General features: G+C 41.3%; 2 protein-coding genes across 6 annotated transcripts in view; one reads left to right on the top strand and one right to left on the bottom strand.

The window, feature by feature from the left end:
• LOC104966124 (stromal interaction molecule 1) overlaps positions 1 to 18,852 on the top strand; it is a 583,137-nt gene that overhangs the window by 187,949 nt on the left and 376,336 nt on the right. The gene's annotated exons all lie outside the window — the stretch shown is intronic.
• Positions 1 to 18,852, bottom strand: part of tafa1b (TAFA chemokine like family member 1b) — a 158,751-nt gene that overhangs the window by 1,992 nt on the left and 137,907 nt on the right. For 3 of the 4 annotated variants that reach the window (XM_010795268.1, XM_010795269.1, XM_010795270.1), the window contains 3 exons: positions 17,576 to 17,716; positions 6,307 to 6,431; positions 4,622 to 4,713 (listed from right to left, as the gene is read on the bottom strand). In XM_010795268.1, the coding sequence (XP_010793570.1) occupies positions 4,687 to 4,713; positions 6,307 to 6,431; positions 17,576 to 17,716 (293 nt within the window). In that variant the 3' untranslated portion in view covers positions 4,622 to 4,686. The remainder of the gene's footprint in view (positions 1 to 4,621; positions 4,714 to 6,306; positions 6,432 to 17,575; positions 17,717 to 18,852) is intronic. The other variant, XM_010795271.1, reaches the window with a different exon arrangement.

Genomic DNA, 18,852 nt, shown 5'->3' with positions numbered 1-18,852 from the left:
CAAGGACACTTCATCAAAGTTTCTCTCCTGTTAGGTCAATATTGCAGGTAGTTTATCACATTTTCTCTACTAGAAAGGTGCGTCAAAGAGCAGTTTGTCATGCCTTCTCAACTTGAAGGGCATCCTAGAGGACACTTAATAACGTTTTTAGGGCATCCAAGAGGGCACTTTTGCAATCTTTAGAAAATGGGCCGGCTTTCTCGCTACCCCTCTCCCTTAATCAACCAGTATGTCTGCTTTGCACACAATTAGATCTTTCACTGTATCTCGGACCATTTTTAGCAACATCCCCAACGTCCCCCACCCTCCTTGGTTTGCACCTTCAAAACAAGACCTTTCCTCCGATTTGACAAAATGACTTTGGCTTTGCTAAATGGGATCAGGGCTCCTGCTGTGGAGTCTGAGCTTTTTCTGTGCCTCTGGTTTCAGGACTCTTATTGAGCCTCAGTTGCAGACCCGGGCACATTTCAATGGTACATTGTGCAACCTTGAGACTGCCATTGAATGTACTGCTTTTTCTGCATCCTGCTCAACCTTAAGCTGTCATCTATAAACCATGTGCATGATGTCTACAACAGTCGATGTCCCTGTCCTTTCATGAACATGTATTCAGCTAAAGCATATTTCTATTCCTCACTTTCATCATATTTTTGAGTTATATTAATGCTTTGAAAATGAACAGTAAAGACATCTGAAGTTTCCTGCACACTGTGGGGCTAATTAGAAATCCCATAATCCTGTTTAAATAAGAAATACAGCCATGACATTTCCAGCAGGCTTGGCAGGTGGTCGCCAGGTGTGTGGATTTGATTTTGAATGGTGCTGCTTGGCTGTAGCACACAGGGCATCTCAGGGCGACAATATGTTGAACATGCTGGCAAGAGAGCTAAAATGATTTCATTGATAATTTTCTGTACATGGATTTATGTGCACATGTATTTAACGACAGTGTGTGTTATTTTAAGAAGCTGCTTCATTGAAATATCAGAGAAGCATTAGACTTCATAATTCAGGGTTTATTTAGAAGAAATGTAGGTATGTAGGAAATGTAAGTATGAGGCGGCTATGGCTCAGGGGGGAACATTTCACCGATCTACCAATCAGCGTGTCAGTGGTTTGAGCCCCTGCAGTCAATATGCTGGAGTATCCTTGGGCAAGATACCCAGCCTCAAACTGCTACCATAGGCAAGTCTGCGGTATTGTGGGTTAGTCACTTTGTATGAAGGCTTTAGCTAAATAACATGTGAGATCATGTATCTCTCAAAACATCATGATTTAGATTTATCTGTTTGGGAGTTTGATTTGATACACTTTGGTTTTCACTTCTCTCACTAGTCGTTTAAAGAAAATCCACTTACACCAAGAATAGAGGAATATGTGATCAGTCCCATGTGTTAGCCAAACAATGTAAAGACATTGGACGTCTTTGTAAAGGTTTAAGTTCGGTCTAGGATAAGGGTACTTGTGTTATTGTTTTGGTACAGATTCAGACATTTTACCACAGGTTTGACTAGTTTCTTTTCACATGGACTTTTGCAATTTTTGGATTTTGAAATGTGTCCTTTAAGATTTTCTCTTACTTAAATAACACATTCACAGGGTTGCACCCCCTTCAAAGTACTTCACTTTGTCTGAGGGTTACCAATGCTAGAGTGCAACACCATTGGCAGATTCTTTTTTGAAGACTAGACGACTTGTTAAGAAAGATGTAAAAATAAGCTCTCTCTCACAGCCTCCTCTTGTGGAAACACTTAGCAGCACTGTCCCTTGCTGACAACATCATTCCTATTTAGGAAGTTGCACAGCAGCTGTTCCTCTGTGTGTTCTAAAAAGCTTCACAGCCTCAGATTTAACATGCTGATTTCACCTCAGGTCTTTTCACAGTTACTTTCTCTGTACAGAGCTGGTCTTTCTTTCCCCCTATGATCCTTAAACACAGTAATCTTACAGGCTCATCTGTCCAGCATTTGCTTCTGTATCATCTACTGATGTAGCAGTGAGTGACCTCTGTCAGAACAAGAGCAGTAACAGGTTACACATTACCCGCTCTCTTTTTCAGACACTATCCACCAGAGGTTTGTTAGTGGGAGAAAAGGGGTTGTATGCAAATTCTGTCATTTCAGCCCAGATGCGCACGTGTGTGTGTGTGTGTGTGTGTGTGTGTGTGTGTGTGTGTGTGTGTGTGTGTGTGTGTGTGTGTGTGTGTGTGTGTGTGTGTGTGTGTGTGTGTGTGTGTGTGTGTGTGTCTAAAAGTGTCCTCTGTTCTTTTTTGTCCTCTGCTGCTTCAAATGAACCGGGCAGCAGGTAGCAGCGGATTGCTTAAGGATTTCCTGCCTATCCCATCTTTGCTGGCAACTAAGCCGTCTGCATTCTAATTCGCTGGCCGCATTAAATTGCAATTTACTCAGACTTCAGTTAGTAAAAGGAGCCAAGGACAATTGTCTTAGCAAAAGAATTTAGTGCAAACACAGCCTACCCTTTTCCCCTTTCTTGTTTAGTGCTGAACAAATCAATCATGCAAGCTGAGAAACTTCTTCAAACTGCACTACAACAGACCGTGTACAAACAGAAGACAACAAAACACATCAAGTTCCATTTAATGTGACATTGACAATGGAAAAAGAAAAAGTGTATGAAATAATCAGTATCAACCCCCCTTCCCTAAATCCGTATAAAATGTAATAAGGATGACAATCTGGCCATTCCTCAGTTCGGACTGCCTTTGTCAGTTCATAACTTAATACAGGGCTGAAGCTGGAGAGGTGTTGTCAAGCACACTGATGGGACAGATGATTTCTCTGTGACGTTGAACTGTGTGTGGCATGGCCGCTCGGAGTTCATTTTGATCAAGTGCGGTCTCCCGATCTGACAAATGAGATGGTGATGCGTCTGCTGGCAGGTCTCTTTTGCTCTGAAAGTGTCTCACAGATGGGCTACATTCTGTCACAGTGTGCTGTTTAGCTTGAAAAAGTGCCCTCCGCTCTTTTCAAATAACAGACACGTGGGTGTCTGAACAGGAGGTAAATCATGTTGGACCAGTTGAATAGGTAGCACAGTGCAAAGCGTGAAAAATGACGGTGCATAGAAAGGCTGTGTGTAACATGGGTTATATATATCAGTGTAAGAAAACTTAAAATAACTCATTAAAATTAATTGAGTACCTGATGAAGGCTGTATTAAGTATGTATGACATTCCTGTCTTGATACTGAATACATTTTCTATTTAACACATCAAATGAGCGTGATTTTGCTCACTCTCATCAAAAGCAGAATGAATGGGGAAAACAGCCTTTTCATTACTGCCCCATTAATTCTGCCTGTCTTTCTGAAGGTGTATAATTGTTTTGAAAGGAGGAGAAATGGATTGATCTATGTAGCGAGTGGATTGGGTAAGGTAAATCTAATGTGGGCGAGTGTTTCTGGAAGCTCCCTATGTCTCGCTCTCACTGGGACTTCCACAAACAAAAGGGCCTGCCTTGTACTGTATGCTGTGACAGAACAGGCATTGAAGGGCTCTCTCTGAAGGACATGAGGAAAAAGAAAATGAAGAAACACGGGTGTGAGCATCTGGCTTGGTTTCGGCTTCTTAGTTATTCTGCCAATTTTCTTTAACACAAGATGGCGATGAAATCTGTTTTCTGGGTAACATGTGTATGTGCCTGTCTTATTTTGCCCGACTGACATTTTTCGGAGCAAAATGGAAACTTGCAGATGAAATAAAATGGCTGAGAATAAAAAAAAATGCTGTGTTGTGGGTTTGCTGGCTTATGACGGAACAAATACAAGTGAGATGATTTGGTCTGAGGCAGGTGAATGAGGAATGTTGATTAAAAAAGAGCGCAGGATAAAAGGCCTTCCATGTAGCCTGTGGGCTATGCTGTGTGCTGATGGCTGATTCAACAAGACCCTCAGAGGGGGATCAGGATATCAAGTGGACTCTGATATGAAGAAACACAACCGAAAAGGGAAGAGGCCTTGCCCGGGGGTCTCACACACATTTGGAGCGCACACAAACACAGACATATCAAACACATCAAAACACGTGCGTTCATACACAACTACGGGCACACACAGAGAGGAGCATGTCACAGATTAGCGACTAATGGGATTGGCAGAGAGGTGTAAGGCACTGTAATCAAGCCCACACAGTGGCCAATAGCAAAAACAGGACATGGAACAAAGGAGGCGATGAAAGGATGTGCGACTGATCCTGCCATTACAATATTCACAAACAGCAGGGTTCTGCTGAGGGGCGGACTTGGCTCAGTGTGTGTGTTTCTAGAGTTCTCCAGGAGTGTGCTGCCACCGTACATGCACGCTTACTGACTGATATAGTGCACCGTTTATGTGAAAATGCAGATACTTACTTTTTATTTATGCGTGCATTGCCGGCGCTGGGTGATAAATATTTACAGTGGGTGGCGGTGCGTTCAGTATTTGTGTCACGCCTGCCTAATCATGCACAGCATGTAAACACACACTTGATTATTTCGCACTGAGTATTTGGGTTAATGAGAAGTCATTGAACATGAGTTGGTCCCACTCCCCTTGCATTACAGTGATGTGTGAGAGAGGCGGGAAAACAAAAGAAAACATAGAACAGCTTGAGAGAAAGACTAACCTTTACAGAAGCAAGAATGCAGCTCAATTTCTGTTGACCCATCCTCTGCATTTTGCTTCCGGAAGCTAAAAAGGGGAGTATGGCTGGGTATTCTGCAAAGAGAGGGTCAAGAAAAGAAGGACACGTGTGTATTGGGTAGAAAAAGCAACTGACCTTTAGGCCCTCTTCTCTTTAAGGTTTTAATAATGTTAGACCAAAGCCATAAACTCATAAATATAAATATTCCTCCTCCTCCAGAAATGTACAGGCTTGATTGAACTATGTCAAAAAAACTCTGTTAAATAAAGACAATCATATTTGACTTAAAGGTGGATTAGGTACGTTTGAGAAACCGGCTCGAGATACACTTTTTGTTATATTCCATGGAATGCTCTTAACATCCCGATAGCAATGAATATCTGAAGTGCTTTGACAATAAATACATTAAAAAAACGTCATCTGTGGAAGCCGTGGTGCTGTAAAAAGCACGACCAATCATCTGAGCCGGCCCGGCTAAAATAACTGGATGGCCTACCTGCCTGTCAGCCTTCCATCTGTGCACAAACTTATCTCGTGCCCTCATTGGTCATGTGCGCGTTCGTGTGTGTTGGAGGAGGGGCTCTGTAAGGAAGTGGCAGATTTCTTCCGGCTGTGTATTTTCAAATTCTAGCACTCGAGCTGGTTTCTCCAAAATTACCTACCCCACCTTTAATTCAGATTGTGCAAAGGATTGAATTGAGAATTAGAGATGCATTCTTTAAAGCGAACCAAGCACTACGCCTTACCTCGACGGGATGGCATTAGATCAACGATCTGAACATTTTGGTGGCTGAACGGGTCCAGTGAAAGCTTTATGTTTATTTGCTGACGTATAAATCTGCAGATCAACCTTGGGAAGCCCCGTGTGGTCTAACCTTCACTGGCTGTCCCCTCTTTCCCTACAATCTCATAAGTCTCTGCTTCTATTCAAAGTCACCACGCACTAAGAGAAGACAGGGGTCCGCTGGGGTTTGTGGGGTGGGGAGTTAATTAAATGAATACAAATCGGGTGATCAACCTGTCACAGAGTGCTGGACTGCTGGCTTCGAGGACTTAACTCCCTTCATTACTTTTGCATGCCGCATTCGGAGTCAGTTTACAGAGCCGAAAGGCAGTGAGAGGCAGAGTGGCAGTTAACTTTATTTCCAAGAGGAGTGTGGCCCGAGGCAGAGCCCACCTGTTTGTTTACTGCCTGCTTTATGTTTGTTCTTTACTACTAGAGGCCCATTAGATGGGTTGGAGACACTGAAAAGAGTCCACCTTATTACACATGGGGCAAAGGATGCTTTCTGAGAAGTGTGACACCTCCCACAGCTTTGACAATGTGCATGTTTGAATTTTGAATGGCAGATGATTCATTAAGAATCAAGCAGGCAGTTGGCAGAAAAGCTTTGTGAAAGCACTACACAAAAGTATTCAAACACAGCGTGGTATCTCGTGATTTCCTCATTTCAGGGCCCTGAATGAAGGTAGATAAGTAAAGTGAAATCTGTCTGGCACTGTGTGAAAATGAGTGCTGTGGATTTTGAAAGTGTTTTAAGTGTATGTGTGCCTGCATTAATTGTGCATAATATAGTACATACGAAATAGACATTAGCTTGTGTTGCACGTGTGCATCTGTGCGTGCAGGTAGATGCATTTGTGCTCAAGTGTGTGTGAGGTCTCACTCTTGTGGTCTTGATTTTGTTCCCAGAGGAGCACATCCATCCAGAGTTGTCGGGCAGAGTCTTACACTCTTCTCCCTCCAGACACGGCTCCATCTCGCACCACCACTTCCCAATTACAATGGATGCTGGGGAAGAGGAGCACAAACACACATCAGGTCAGCTTATCATACACACACATTCAAAAACAATATGTATGCACATATAGATGCCAAAGACGAAGATAAACAGCACATAGAGTAGATACAAAAAGAAACAACTTGAAGCACAAAAGTCATAATTTACTGAAAATGTTTTAAAATTTTAAATAAAAATACAACTTAAGCGGATTGAAAATGTAATACAACTATAACATGTATTAACTTACAACAATAGTGTAATAAAATGTCCAGACTGGTATTGGAATACAAAATCTTTATATATTAGTTTAAAAGCAATAATAATTCAGGTGTCTTCTTTTTTCTTTAAAAAACTGATAATTTAATCAAATTGGATGAAAGAAATGACCCTCTCAAAAGTATGTTTTTTATCCTTAGAAATACTAACTGTGCAAGTAAAGAAGATGTATAGGCCTTACATTGTTAGTGTACAGCATTATCCATAACCCAAATGCTATTCCAGTGTTAGTATTAGTGAATTATAAGTTAAGCTATTGGGTTTGATTACATTCTCTATCAGTATAAGAGCAAATTACAGCAAATTGTAGGGACATTATTGCACTATTGGGTGCTAGAGAAGGTTAAATGAGCATTTAAAGCAAACATAATAGTAATTATTATGCATAATTTAAAATGTTAAGAGTAAGTGGAGTTTAGAATGCTGGCAGAATCAACACACAAAGTTGAACGAATTGAACGAAAGCGCCCTACGCAAACACACTAGATATTCTTCTCAGGCACCAGCACCCACACACTGTATTTATGAGCAGCTCCAGCTCTAAATGGATGTTTTTCCTCCTCTTCGGCCTCAGAGCAATTGTATCGTACTTTTCCTGTTGACAATAATGTCTTATACCAACAGAAATTAATCATTATTTTGTTTTGATATGGCTACATTGCATGTAGGGGAGCAATCTAATTTTTAATCAAAACTAATTGCTTCTCATTAACATCCACTGAATTCTTCCTCGAGCCATCTGACAAAAACAAATATGTTCTCATTTTCTCATCAAGTATCCCTCCCTCCTTTCCTCTTGCACTATATGCATGTCTCTGGGTGAACAGTGTGTGCGCACTGTATGTGTAAAAAATGAAATATGTTACAGGTGTTTGATGATAGGAAAAAAACACCTTTCAGTCTTCCCTTAGGAAAGGTTCTGTACATGGTGTAGATTCAAGTAAAAATAAAAACTTCATGCAACCATATGTTATACAAATTAATTAGCACTGTATATTAATCATGATGATTAAGTAACATGTAATGATTTCTTGTTCTTTGACATCCAATGTGATGCAATTGACAGAATCGCTATCAACAAAGCTAAAAAGCAAAGTTTCATGAAGATGTAATCCTTTGTTAAATCCAGATTGAATTGAACCATAGCACAAACACTTTTTTTGAAAGTCAAGTTTTGTTTTATTTATTAACCACGATGTGTGAAGAACTGTTTTGTTTTCCCAACAGCCAGACGTCTCTGACAGCAAACGTGAGAAGTTCAAAGCCGCTTCTAAAACGATAAGCCACCTTTTCAAACCAAAACTAAACTCTCAGCATGTATATGCTTTTTAAAACTTCCTTTGATCATGTTGACATAAAGGAGGATATAAGGATAAATGTCTTGTTGGATACAATAAGTTAAACCAGTGTCATTTTCATTTTCCAAGCCAATTTCTTGATCCATTTGAAAAAAATACATTTTCCCCTCAAGCCTGTGTTGCCAAGGTTACAGGCCAACCACCAATCAATTGTGAGTATGAGCACCACGCCGTCTCCAACTGATTAAAGAAGATGGTTAAAGTGCAGTCCCTGGCAGCGCAGAGTGTGCCGCGCAGAGTGACACACACACACACACACACACACACACACACACACACACACACACACACACACAAGCCTGGACACAGAGCAACACCCCACTGCTGCTCAGTGAACTTGCAGCATTTCCTGTCTGCCTCCTTCACTTTTCCCTCCATGAGCCCCGAGGATACTCAGCGGCAGAAAGAGAGCATCCACTAACAGGCTGTGAACCCGCCTTCTGGCTCCCCCCATGGCTGTTTACCTTACCCACTAATTACCACATGTTGGTCCATCATCCAAACTGCACTCCCCGTTCTTCTGATTTTTCTCCCTGGGTTTTCATGCATGCGCTAAATATGAATTTCACATCATTAATGGTGTTTGCATTCAGCTGTGGTTTATCTGCAACCATGCAGGAAGTCCTTGTTAAGTGGCGAACAGGCTCGAGGAGACGTGTTTAACCACTTCCTCCGAGTGAGGATGATGTGCCGCGACACCGCCACTCTGTTTGGCCCCCTTCTTTTATAGTAAGGGGGGGACAATGAAGAATATGTTTGTCATCATACCTCACATCAAAGAGGATTCAACAATGTGAATGCAGAATACTCTTGAAATAGAAAATGGTGAAGTTATACCTGCAAACATTGATTTTATTCAAATGGAGCCAGGGAGAAAGCAGGAAAAGAGAGAGCAGGAGGAAGCAGAAAAGACGGGGGCCGCCGAGTGCCGCTTTGCATGAAAGTTAGATGATATTTACTGAACTGGATTCTCCTCAGCCTCCCTGCCCTGAAATGTGTGAAGTTGAATGTAGATAATTTATACAAGGGAAAAAAGCCAGTGAGGTTTTTCACAGTATTTTTTCTTTCCTTCTTATTTTCTTTTTATAATAATAAATGTTAATTTCGAGAATGTTTTTAGATCAAAGAGTCGCATATAGGTCAGGGTTATTGATCTTTGTTTGTTTTGGCTGCCAATATAGTTCTGTTGGTTCTGCCATGTGATCATCTATCTTTCATGTATAGCAGGGTTATAATGTCTATGAATGTTATTCAAGCCAATATCTTAAGATGGTTGCTCAGACGTTAGTGTCTAAAACCGTGTTGTTGAATCAAATCATTATGATGTGGACTTTTAAGATTTTTTACTTGGTAATTTCACTTCTCTGTGAATAGAACAGATTAAATATGTATAACTAGAATAATGTTTACATGTCTTAAAATACATCTGGAGGGATAGTTGAATGCTAACAATTAAAACAGCAGCATTCATCATTATTTAAGTTGCCCAATTCAAACCTTAAATAAGATATGAGATTTTGAAAGTTTTCCAGAGATCGCTGCCTTCTTGGTGTCTTCATATTATTCCCACAAGATCAAAAATGAATAACCAGAGTCAGCCCAGCAATTTTAACTAAAGCAGGGCTGTTTTCAAAAAGAAAGCCTTACAGTTAATGTTATTCCAAAGCACAGACATGATGATGTGGATAGATAATGCACCATATTTAAAAAATGCACTTTTGCTCGACCCCTCATTAATACCATGACAGCTTGTACTAAAAGGATAGTAACATTTTAACGAGCACTGGCTATGAAATCCATCTTATAAATATTCATGTCCAAATTTGATCTTTGCCTTAAATACCGTTTCACTCAGTCTATGTGGAATACAGCAGGCCTATCAAAGAAAACAACGCATTGTTAATGTCATCTCTGCTCTGATAGCCCAGAGGATGAAAAAGCAGGAAAGGAGTCGAGATAAATGTTAAAACACTCTTCATGTCCGCGTCTGAACCCGGGCCAGGACATTTGGCTCTGACCTTGACCACTGGATAAGATCCATCTCTGGGCCGGGTTCCATGCATCACTCTCTGGTGACCACTGACCTCCAACAGTCATTTTATTTTAACTACTCCCATTGCAATCGTCAGCATAGCCGCTTTAACCTTTGTTCTGACAGCAAACTTTACCCGCCCTCTGTGTCTTCCCGAGGAGAAAGAAAGGGTGACTGACAATTGACCACTGTTCCAACCAACCCTTTTTGCGCCAACTATTCATTTTTCAGATCCATCTGTTTACAAGCTGCGAGCCTTTCATTTGATTTACCAACACCAATTAACAAGATCCTCACACGTTGCCATAAAGTAGCCGCGGTGTACTGTCAAAGATGACAGATGGGCTTTGAATAATCAGCAAAGAGTGTTTGATTCAAGATGTTCGCCATGTAGCAGGCTGGAGTCTTTAACTTTGATAGACAAACAACCGAGAGTGGGACTTGAATTGATTGAAAAACATGAAGCGATGGACCTTTTACAAGTGCATCCGTCAGATCACTGGTGAGCGTGCACTGTGATGGAGTGAACCGGCTGACACGTCCCTGCCAGGTAGCAGGATGGCTGAACACCTTGATGGATGAGGAAGTGAATTGATTTCCGTCCGTTTCAAAATTTGAATACGTGTGTGTTGGCCCGAATGAATAGTTAATGTTTCTTAACTTGGAGCGGCTTGCACATGGCAAAAGCTTTCCAATGATGTCATACCGTAGTGAGTCGCTTAAAATCGGTCACCTTTAGCCAAGATATGAAACAGAAAGCAATTAGGCTTTCTCATGCCATTGTGTTTCGGTCAATTTACAGTAAAGGGGTAGAGGATGCTTCCCACAACATCATAGTAAACAACCAGCTTCACTTATTTTCTTTCACTGGCATACATACAAGCCCTCTTCTGTATGTCTGCTTACAGAAAGTCCCTTGTCTCTCGCATATACCTGAGCAGCTCCGCAAGTGCCTCGATCACCCAGTTATCAACCAAACAAAACAGCTAATCAAGTGCAAGTAAGCAAGAGGTGCTCAAGTAGACTTCTTGATTTAAATAGAAACCCCACACATTTCCTTCCTAATGAGACAGAGGTAAGAGTGCAGGCATTGTGTAACAGCAGTAAAGTATTGAAAGGGTCATTGGAGCACGGAGCAAATGAAGCAAGTGTGTAATTACAGCGGGATCAAGGCTCAGACCCCTGACCCGAGATCAGCCTCACAGAGTCATTATTGCATTAATCATTACTCCCCTCTCCGGAAAGTGAGAGCCAAGGTTTGATTAGCTATTCAGAAAATACAATTTATCTTTTTAAATCACACTGTTTTTCTGAATTACTGAATGTCTAATTGACACCCGAGAACCTGCAGGAAAAATATTATTTTCATTTGATTATTTTCCGGATTTTAAGAATGCTAATTCACAGAAGTGCCACAGAAAGAGCTCTTCAACTGTGTAATATCTAAGATTAAATCAGGTACATTTGCAATGTATTATTATAAATACAACTATAATGGATTCATGAGGCAAACACAGCATGTAGAAAATTCCTACAGCTAAAATTTAAATGTAATACTTGCTATTACATTAAAAGCTGTACAGTGTCAGAATTATTCAATGTTATGATTCCTTTTCCAGTGTGTCTGCGTGCATTTTTCTGTGAGTGTTACTTTGTGCCTGTGGAGCTGGTGTGTGTGTAGGAGTGTGCCTATTAATGGTTGAACAATGACTCCTTTTGTTGTGTGCTTATTTCCTTTCCTTTATGTGGTTACAAAAGCCATTTACGAAAACGCATCTCCCACAGAGTTGATATAGATCTGCCTTTTGTTTCTCCACTTCTCTCTCAGCACAACTGTAGACTTGTTACTCCAGTACAGTGAGAGCAGAAAGGAGATATGATGTTGCTTAAAGATTGAGACAGAGAGAAGGAAAGAGGAAAACTAAACAAAGGAGACCTGCAGCTGAAGGTCAGCTCTTCTCCTGGCAGGTGAAATGTTGAGAGTCTAATCACATCGTCAATGCTGTGAGAGCTCAGTGGGATGTGACAAAATGGTGGAGACAAACCTGCAATACAATCATTATCTCCATCTCCTCCAAATACACAAACATCTGAATCCTGGAGGGTTTCACTGCTTGTCATTCTCTCACTATGTCTACTGTACCTGTGTGTGTTTTTGTCAGAAAGGAAACAGAGTTACTGTTCTGTATTGTAAAGTATAATGTGCTCCTTCTGTCCATCCCTTCAGGCAGTATCTGCAGTAGGTTCATGTCTTGCCAAACACACACAGTATCAGGGGGGCTGGAGAACAATAGAGAGGCAAACTGGTGGGGGAGGGGGGGAGGGATCTTATAATGGGAGGACAAGATGTTTCATTATTGGTTGTCATACGTTTGTGAAACTTTGCTGTCCATTACTGGTAATAAATAAACTCTGCCGGTCAGATACTGTATGTATTTGTATGTTTTAATAATAGTTTAAACAAAATTCCTTGATATGAAACAATATTTATAGAATCTTTTTTAACCTGAGCATATTACTTTTGCAAAGTGAGTCCCAACTAGGGATACTTGTACCCGTGGGAAAAGAGAAATACAAATGAACAACAGCTACGATGTATAGTGTGTCAAATGTAGTTAGCAAGCTAGCAGAGCAATCTAAACAGTTAGCTTAAAGTAATTGATAGACTGTCGGAAAAGCTTGCTAAATATAACCTTTACATTCTTAAAATTCATTGCATTTAATGCATCGGATAAAAAAGCTAAAGTTTGAAGCATCTGAAAAAGAGTTTAAATTGTTAATGTTGTCAAATGGAACTGTTGAAAGAGCTAACATTAAGCATACCAGATAAATGGTGGATATGGAAACATCATGTAATAGATGCAAAGTTAAAATGGTTATTTAGAAGCAAAAAAACTGTTTTAACAGTTAGCATTACATATCATAAACGGTTGCAATTACAACTTTCTTCTATTCAAAGTGGTGTGTTAGTACACCTGAATATGTTTAATTTATGACAAATATTGCTTTATATATTTAATAACATAAAATCTAGTTCAAAACCAATTAAAATGACTATGTATTGTTAATGAAGGTGCATTCGAGTTCATCAACTTTGGGGGTACTTTAGAAAAAAAAGATTGGGGACCTGTGCTCTAACATGCGTATGATTTTCTGATTGCATCTGTTTGACCACTACTGATGCAGAAGGCAAGGCAAGGCCAGGCAAGGCCAGGCAAGGCAAGTTTATTTATATAGCACCTTTCAACACAAGGCAATTCAAAGTGCTTTACAAAAAATGAAAGACATTAAGAAAACGGCATTTAAAATCAGTCATTAAAAAGAAATGATAATAAAATAAACATAAAAAAAAAAAAAGAAGAACTACAGAGCGCCTTGTCCCTCCCCTCAAGTAGCGTTCATGTGTGTCTCCCCCCGGATGTATCTCAAATGTAGCATGACAACCTGTCATGTTTGGCTTTACGCGCCTGCAGCTAAACAGAAGGGTTCATTCCCCATCACTGATCAACAGCGAGCGTGCGAGCGTTCTCTTGTTGAAAGAGTTTGCAGCTACATGTCAACACAAAGTGGTAGCATGTGTGGATATTAGGGCATCGGCATGCATGTGTTGAGTAAATGAGTTCATGTGTGTGTGTGTGTGTGTGTGTGTGTGTGTGTGTGTGTGTGTGTGTGTGTGTGTGTGTGTGTGTGTGTGTGTGTGTGTGTGTGTGTGTGTGTTTGACCATACTGTGGCTGAGGGCTTACATGTCTCGTACACTGGGATAAAGGCAGTGGTGCAGTGATGAGCGCCTAATCCGAGTGCATGTGATCGGCCCGGCGAGGCTGGAGAGATAGGAGCGTTTGACTTGTTAAAAGGGATGTTCTTCACTAAGAGCCTCGTTGGCCCTGACATAACTGGGACATAGTTCCCCTTGTCAAAACTAATAATCAATTCCAACTATAGGGGTAATCTGACAGCGGACCCCTGCTGAGCATGACACCTCGAAGCTGTCGTCACATCCCCATATATTAATAACAACCCAAACAGTTGCCAATAGCAGCTGCATTAACCCAACAAGGCCCTCATTCACGAGGTAAACACTCGACAATGGGACTGATCCTTAATGTGGGCTTTGATGTTAGCGTTTGAAGCTAATGACCGATAATACAGCGCGAGATTGAGACTGATTTGGTCAAAGATAGAGTGCTCATTCCTCCAGGCCGTGTCAAACCAAATGACCTCTGAAGATACACTTTTGATTTCTTCTATCAGAGCACAGGCAACTCTTTATATTCCTTTCTCTTTTGTGGGAACATAACCTGTGTTTGTTATGGGGGCAGCAGGTGTCCCCCAAGGGGGCGGAGAGATGAGCTGGGCTGCGGCATCGTTCCTCATCTGGACGGAACATTAATAACGCCGGGACCTGGGGAGAGAGCTCCATCTGGGCCAGACCGGTGCACTGCTGAGGGGAAGAGACCACTGACTCCACAAGTCTATAATCCCTCACAGAGCGCGGCTAGCGGGGCCTATCTGATAAACACATGCAACTTTATATGTTTCTTAGATAATCTAAACCCCCCCCACATATGTCCATCTTTTTCCCGCACACATGAAAAAAGATCCTTTAATCAAACGCCGTGTTTTCAAAGTGCGACACTTCCGACTACAGATGAGTTCTTATGAATAATCACGCAATCATTTCGTCTGCCCTTCAGCCCCTATCCCGTAGTGGTTTCGGTGTTAAATAAATAACAGCCTGATTCACTTTCAAGCAGATGAAAATTATCCAGGAGAAGAGGCAAAGGGCCTTAACTAAAGGAATCACATTTTCAAGAGGTCAGGCTCTTTTTACTATTTCAGTGTGGTGCAACGCTGCTCAATACTGTAGCGTGCTGTTCAGTGGCTTGTCGTTTCCATTCTTATCACCACTCCATCTATAAGTGCTAGTTAATCGATAAACAAACAGCAAGGACTCTCTTGCTGCAGGAGCCCGAAGCATGGAGGCATGAAGTGTTAACAACATCTCCTACTTCTCCACCTACAGGCCTCCGTCCACGTAATTTCTATTTGTATATGTTTGTCCCACTTTTACAGTTAACTTTTTCTATCACGTGAATTTCCTCTGTGGTTAGGTCAAGAGAAATCTCTCAGTTTGCGGTTTTATCTTAAAGGTCCCCTATTATACTGTTTTTCATCAATATATTATAGTTCTCCGATATATACAAAACATGTCTCTGAAGTGTTTGGCTCGAAATACCAAACAGATCATGCATTGCAGCATTACCCATAATCCTCTCTGTTTCAGCCCTGTTTCAAAAGTCTGTTACTTTAGATGAAAATAAGGAGCCACTCCCCACGCCCCTCTGAGAGAGATTTGGTTAAAAAGAACACAATGGTGCTCTAGGAGGAGATTCAGGTGATAAGGTGGGGGGGGGGGGGGGGGGGGTTACCTTGGTTGGTGATTGGCTAATAGTTACACAAGCAAACACATCGTTATGACATCATAAAGTGGCCAACATCTGATCAGCTGATTTTCAGACAGGTTTTTATAGAAATGGATCAGGACAAAAAGTGAGGGAATCTTTTTTCCTGAAACTTTCAGAGTCTCTTTACACAGAGGGGACACATGCTGATGTAGAAAACATATGAACAAGTGGATTTTGCATAATAGGTGACCTTTAATGCCATGTCTAGTAAAAAAAGACACGATCTGAGTAAATATAAAAGAGTGCAAAGTATTTTCTCTGTGAAATAGACAGTCTGGTTGCCTGCCTTTCTGAACAAGGACACCACAGTCTAAGTCTCAAGGTCAGAGCTCTGTAAATGTTTCATTCAGCAGATGTGTCAAACCACAGGGAAACACACATTCAAACCTTGACAAAAAGTCACAAGGACTAAAAATGTTGCTGCTCACCCAGAGGTTTTATACAGTTTCAGGTATTTCCTTATCAGACAGAGAGAAAGTTTTTGTGTCATCCTTGACTCATATCTAATTTATATTCTAGGGTTTTCTTGAGTGTCAGCTGTGGCTAACCAACCCTGAGAAGCCCACTGAGCAGGCCTGTCTGGCCCTTCATGTAACACCCCTCGTAATGAAGATATTTTGGTGTCATATCTTGGCGAGAGGGCAGCTGGAGAGATGACTTTGATCTCTGCTGAAGGTGTGGGTGTAAAGATTGAGATTGAAGAGCACTACATTAGCTTCCCGGAGTGAAGGGGCATCACAGTTCTGTCTCAGCAGACTTGTGACTTTCTGTCGACTTTTTTTTTTTTTTCTTCCCATGGAGCTGCCTCTGCCTGATTGTTTTTCTCAGCTGAGGTAATTCAGGTGCACTAGCCTGGAGCTTGCCTGACTTGTGTTTATTAGTTATTCATTTCCATCAGCCTGAGCTGCCTTAGGCGATGTGATCTGCAACGTGCTCCCTGCTCAGGTGCTCAACCCCCCCACTGGATCATCCCTTATCTCCCATGATGCCCAGCAGCACGGCACTTGTGGGCTCGTAATGGTTGAATGTATTTTTATTTAAAAAATCTAGCAGCAAAGGAAGTGTTATGCTTTGGGTGTTTTCAAGGTGTTTATTAAAGCATGTTCAGAATAAGTATTTCTGAAAATTATTCATTTAAGCCTTATGCAAGTCTCCCCTTGCAACCATATTCTGTTTTTAAAATGTCATGTTTACGAAGCACATGCCATTGAAACAGCTGCAGTCTGAATGAGCCACTAAGGAACCGATTATGTAATAGTTCAATAATGCATTCATTATCAAAGCAATACTATAATTAATTCAATTCAGCAGACATTTTTAGTAACCTCCAGTGTGCTTACATGGAAAACCTCTCAGGCTTTTTTTGTCTCATATAAATGTTGAAGACTTCTTGGAATATTCCTAAAATGTAATCCTGATTTATTATAATTTAATTACATATTAAATGACTGATATTTAGTTGTTTATTGCAGTATACATTTGAGTACTAGATAAGACATTTTCCTATTTAGTATCATAAAAGAGTGCTATTTATTGGTGTTCTTCTTTGGTTTATTTGATTAATTTGACATTTTTTTAATACCAGAACTATGTGGTGTTTTTCTTTAAAACAACAAAACCACCGTAGAAAAACTATGGAGGAGAAAAATGTACCCTGGATTACGTTAAACTACAATTCTTAAGAGCTAGGAACATACTGTGTCCTTATTCCATACTTTACACTATATTATATATTAAAGTAACTAAAAAGATGAATATTTATTGCAAGTCTGTGTAAAGAGTCATACCAGTCTCCTGCATGAAACGTGGGTAACACATCCTAAAACCACCTCAAATACTGTTACTTTATCCCTTTTAAAATACTAAATCCAGTAATCCTGAATGTTATAGGACAAGTTTAATGTCATTTTTACATAATTCCAAATTAAGCTGGGCTGGGTACAACAGGTTTCCACACAGGAGCCACAGTAACAAATAATGAGCTGCAGGACAATATTAAAAACATATAAGCGTTCCTCACCATCCACACAGGAAGGTTTGTTGCGTGTCGTCCCGGCAACCTTCCCCGGTAAACAGGAGCACTTGACTGTCTGAGAACGCTCCTCAATGCGATTCTTGTTACAGCATCGGTGGGCAGCAATCACCTCACACGTACCTCCCTCTGCGGATAAACAGACAAAGACACACACGGTTATTACATGTGAGACAATAATGTGAGAGGAAACATGTCACTGAAAATGACATATGGCAAAAACAATGCTCCTGTAACAATTCAAATAAACAACAATTATGTGAGCGAAAGAGAGGTTTAGGGAACCTCCACTACCCCAACCTCATCATATCATTAGCGGCACACTGCAGTACAATCATTGAGCACTTGCACTGTAAGTGTGTGTAACAAATTGGCCCTCGAGGCATCTCAATTATGTCACCTAATTGCCTCTCATTCAGTGTTGGCTGTACTCATTCCATACCAATCAGCCTATGGTGAAGATCACACCATGTGCCGGCCTTTGCACCCTTAATATTCGCCATATGTTGTCAATATGATTAAAAAGTGATGCACTGTTGTTAACACTTCTTCAGGAAAGACCTGGCAGTCATAGGCCTCAGCCATATTCTAAGATGTCTAACTCAATAAGCCAATGCATTCTTAGGCCATACAGTACCACACTGAAGCATTAGCTCCAAAGCATAGGTGACATCAGACGGAGCAAATGCTGTACAAAAGGTCCCGCTGTGACAAAAGAGGATGTCAAAAGGATTCTGTGAAAAGAGAAGGAGATGCGCCAATGGCGGTATTGGGTCAAAAATAACAATAGGGTGGATAGCCCACGGGAGGGCGAGGGGGTGATGGAGAGGAGGGACATCCAGAAATGAGTGAGACCGGCAGGGTGAGAGAGAGCTAGAGGACAAGGTGTGTCTGGCTGCCAGGGACCGGCCATGCCAGTGAGTAATGAGGGGGCGCCTGGAAGTGCCCCCTTCACACAATTATAAAGCGTGAGGGTAATGCAGCCAGCGGAGCTGCGGCAGAGAGGCCTTCCATCACCGCTCTCCCCTTTCCTTACGCCCCAGGAAAAACTCTTTATCTTCCCTTGACAGCCACCGCAACAGACACCAGCGTCCAACAATTAAACTGGGGTTCATCTCTGGACAGAGGAGAGGAGAGGAGAGGAGAGGGGAGGAGAGGAGGGAAGGAGAGGAGAGGGGAGGGAAGGAGAGGAGAGGGGAGGAGAGGAGAGGAGAGAAGAGAAGAGAAGAGGAGAGGAGTGGAGAGGAGAGGAGAGGAGAGGGGGA

The sequence above is a fragment of the Notothenia coriiceps genome, unplaced genomic scaffold, assembly GCF_000735185.1.
Source record: "Notothenia coriiceps isolate Sejong01 unplaced genomic scaffold, NC01 NC01_scaffold00037246, whole genome shotgun sequence".
In the NCBI taxonomy this organism is placed as follows: Eukaryota; Metazoa; Chordata; class Actinopteri; order Perciformes; family Nototheniidae; genus Notothenia; species Notothenia coriiceps.
This window is presented reverse-complemented; position numbering and strand designations above follow the sequence as displayed.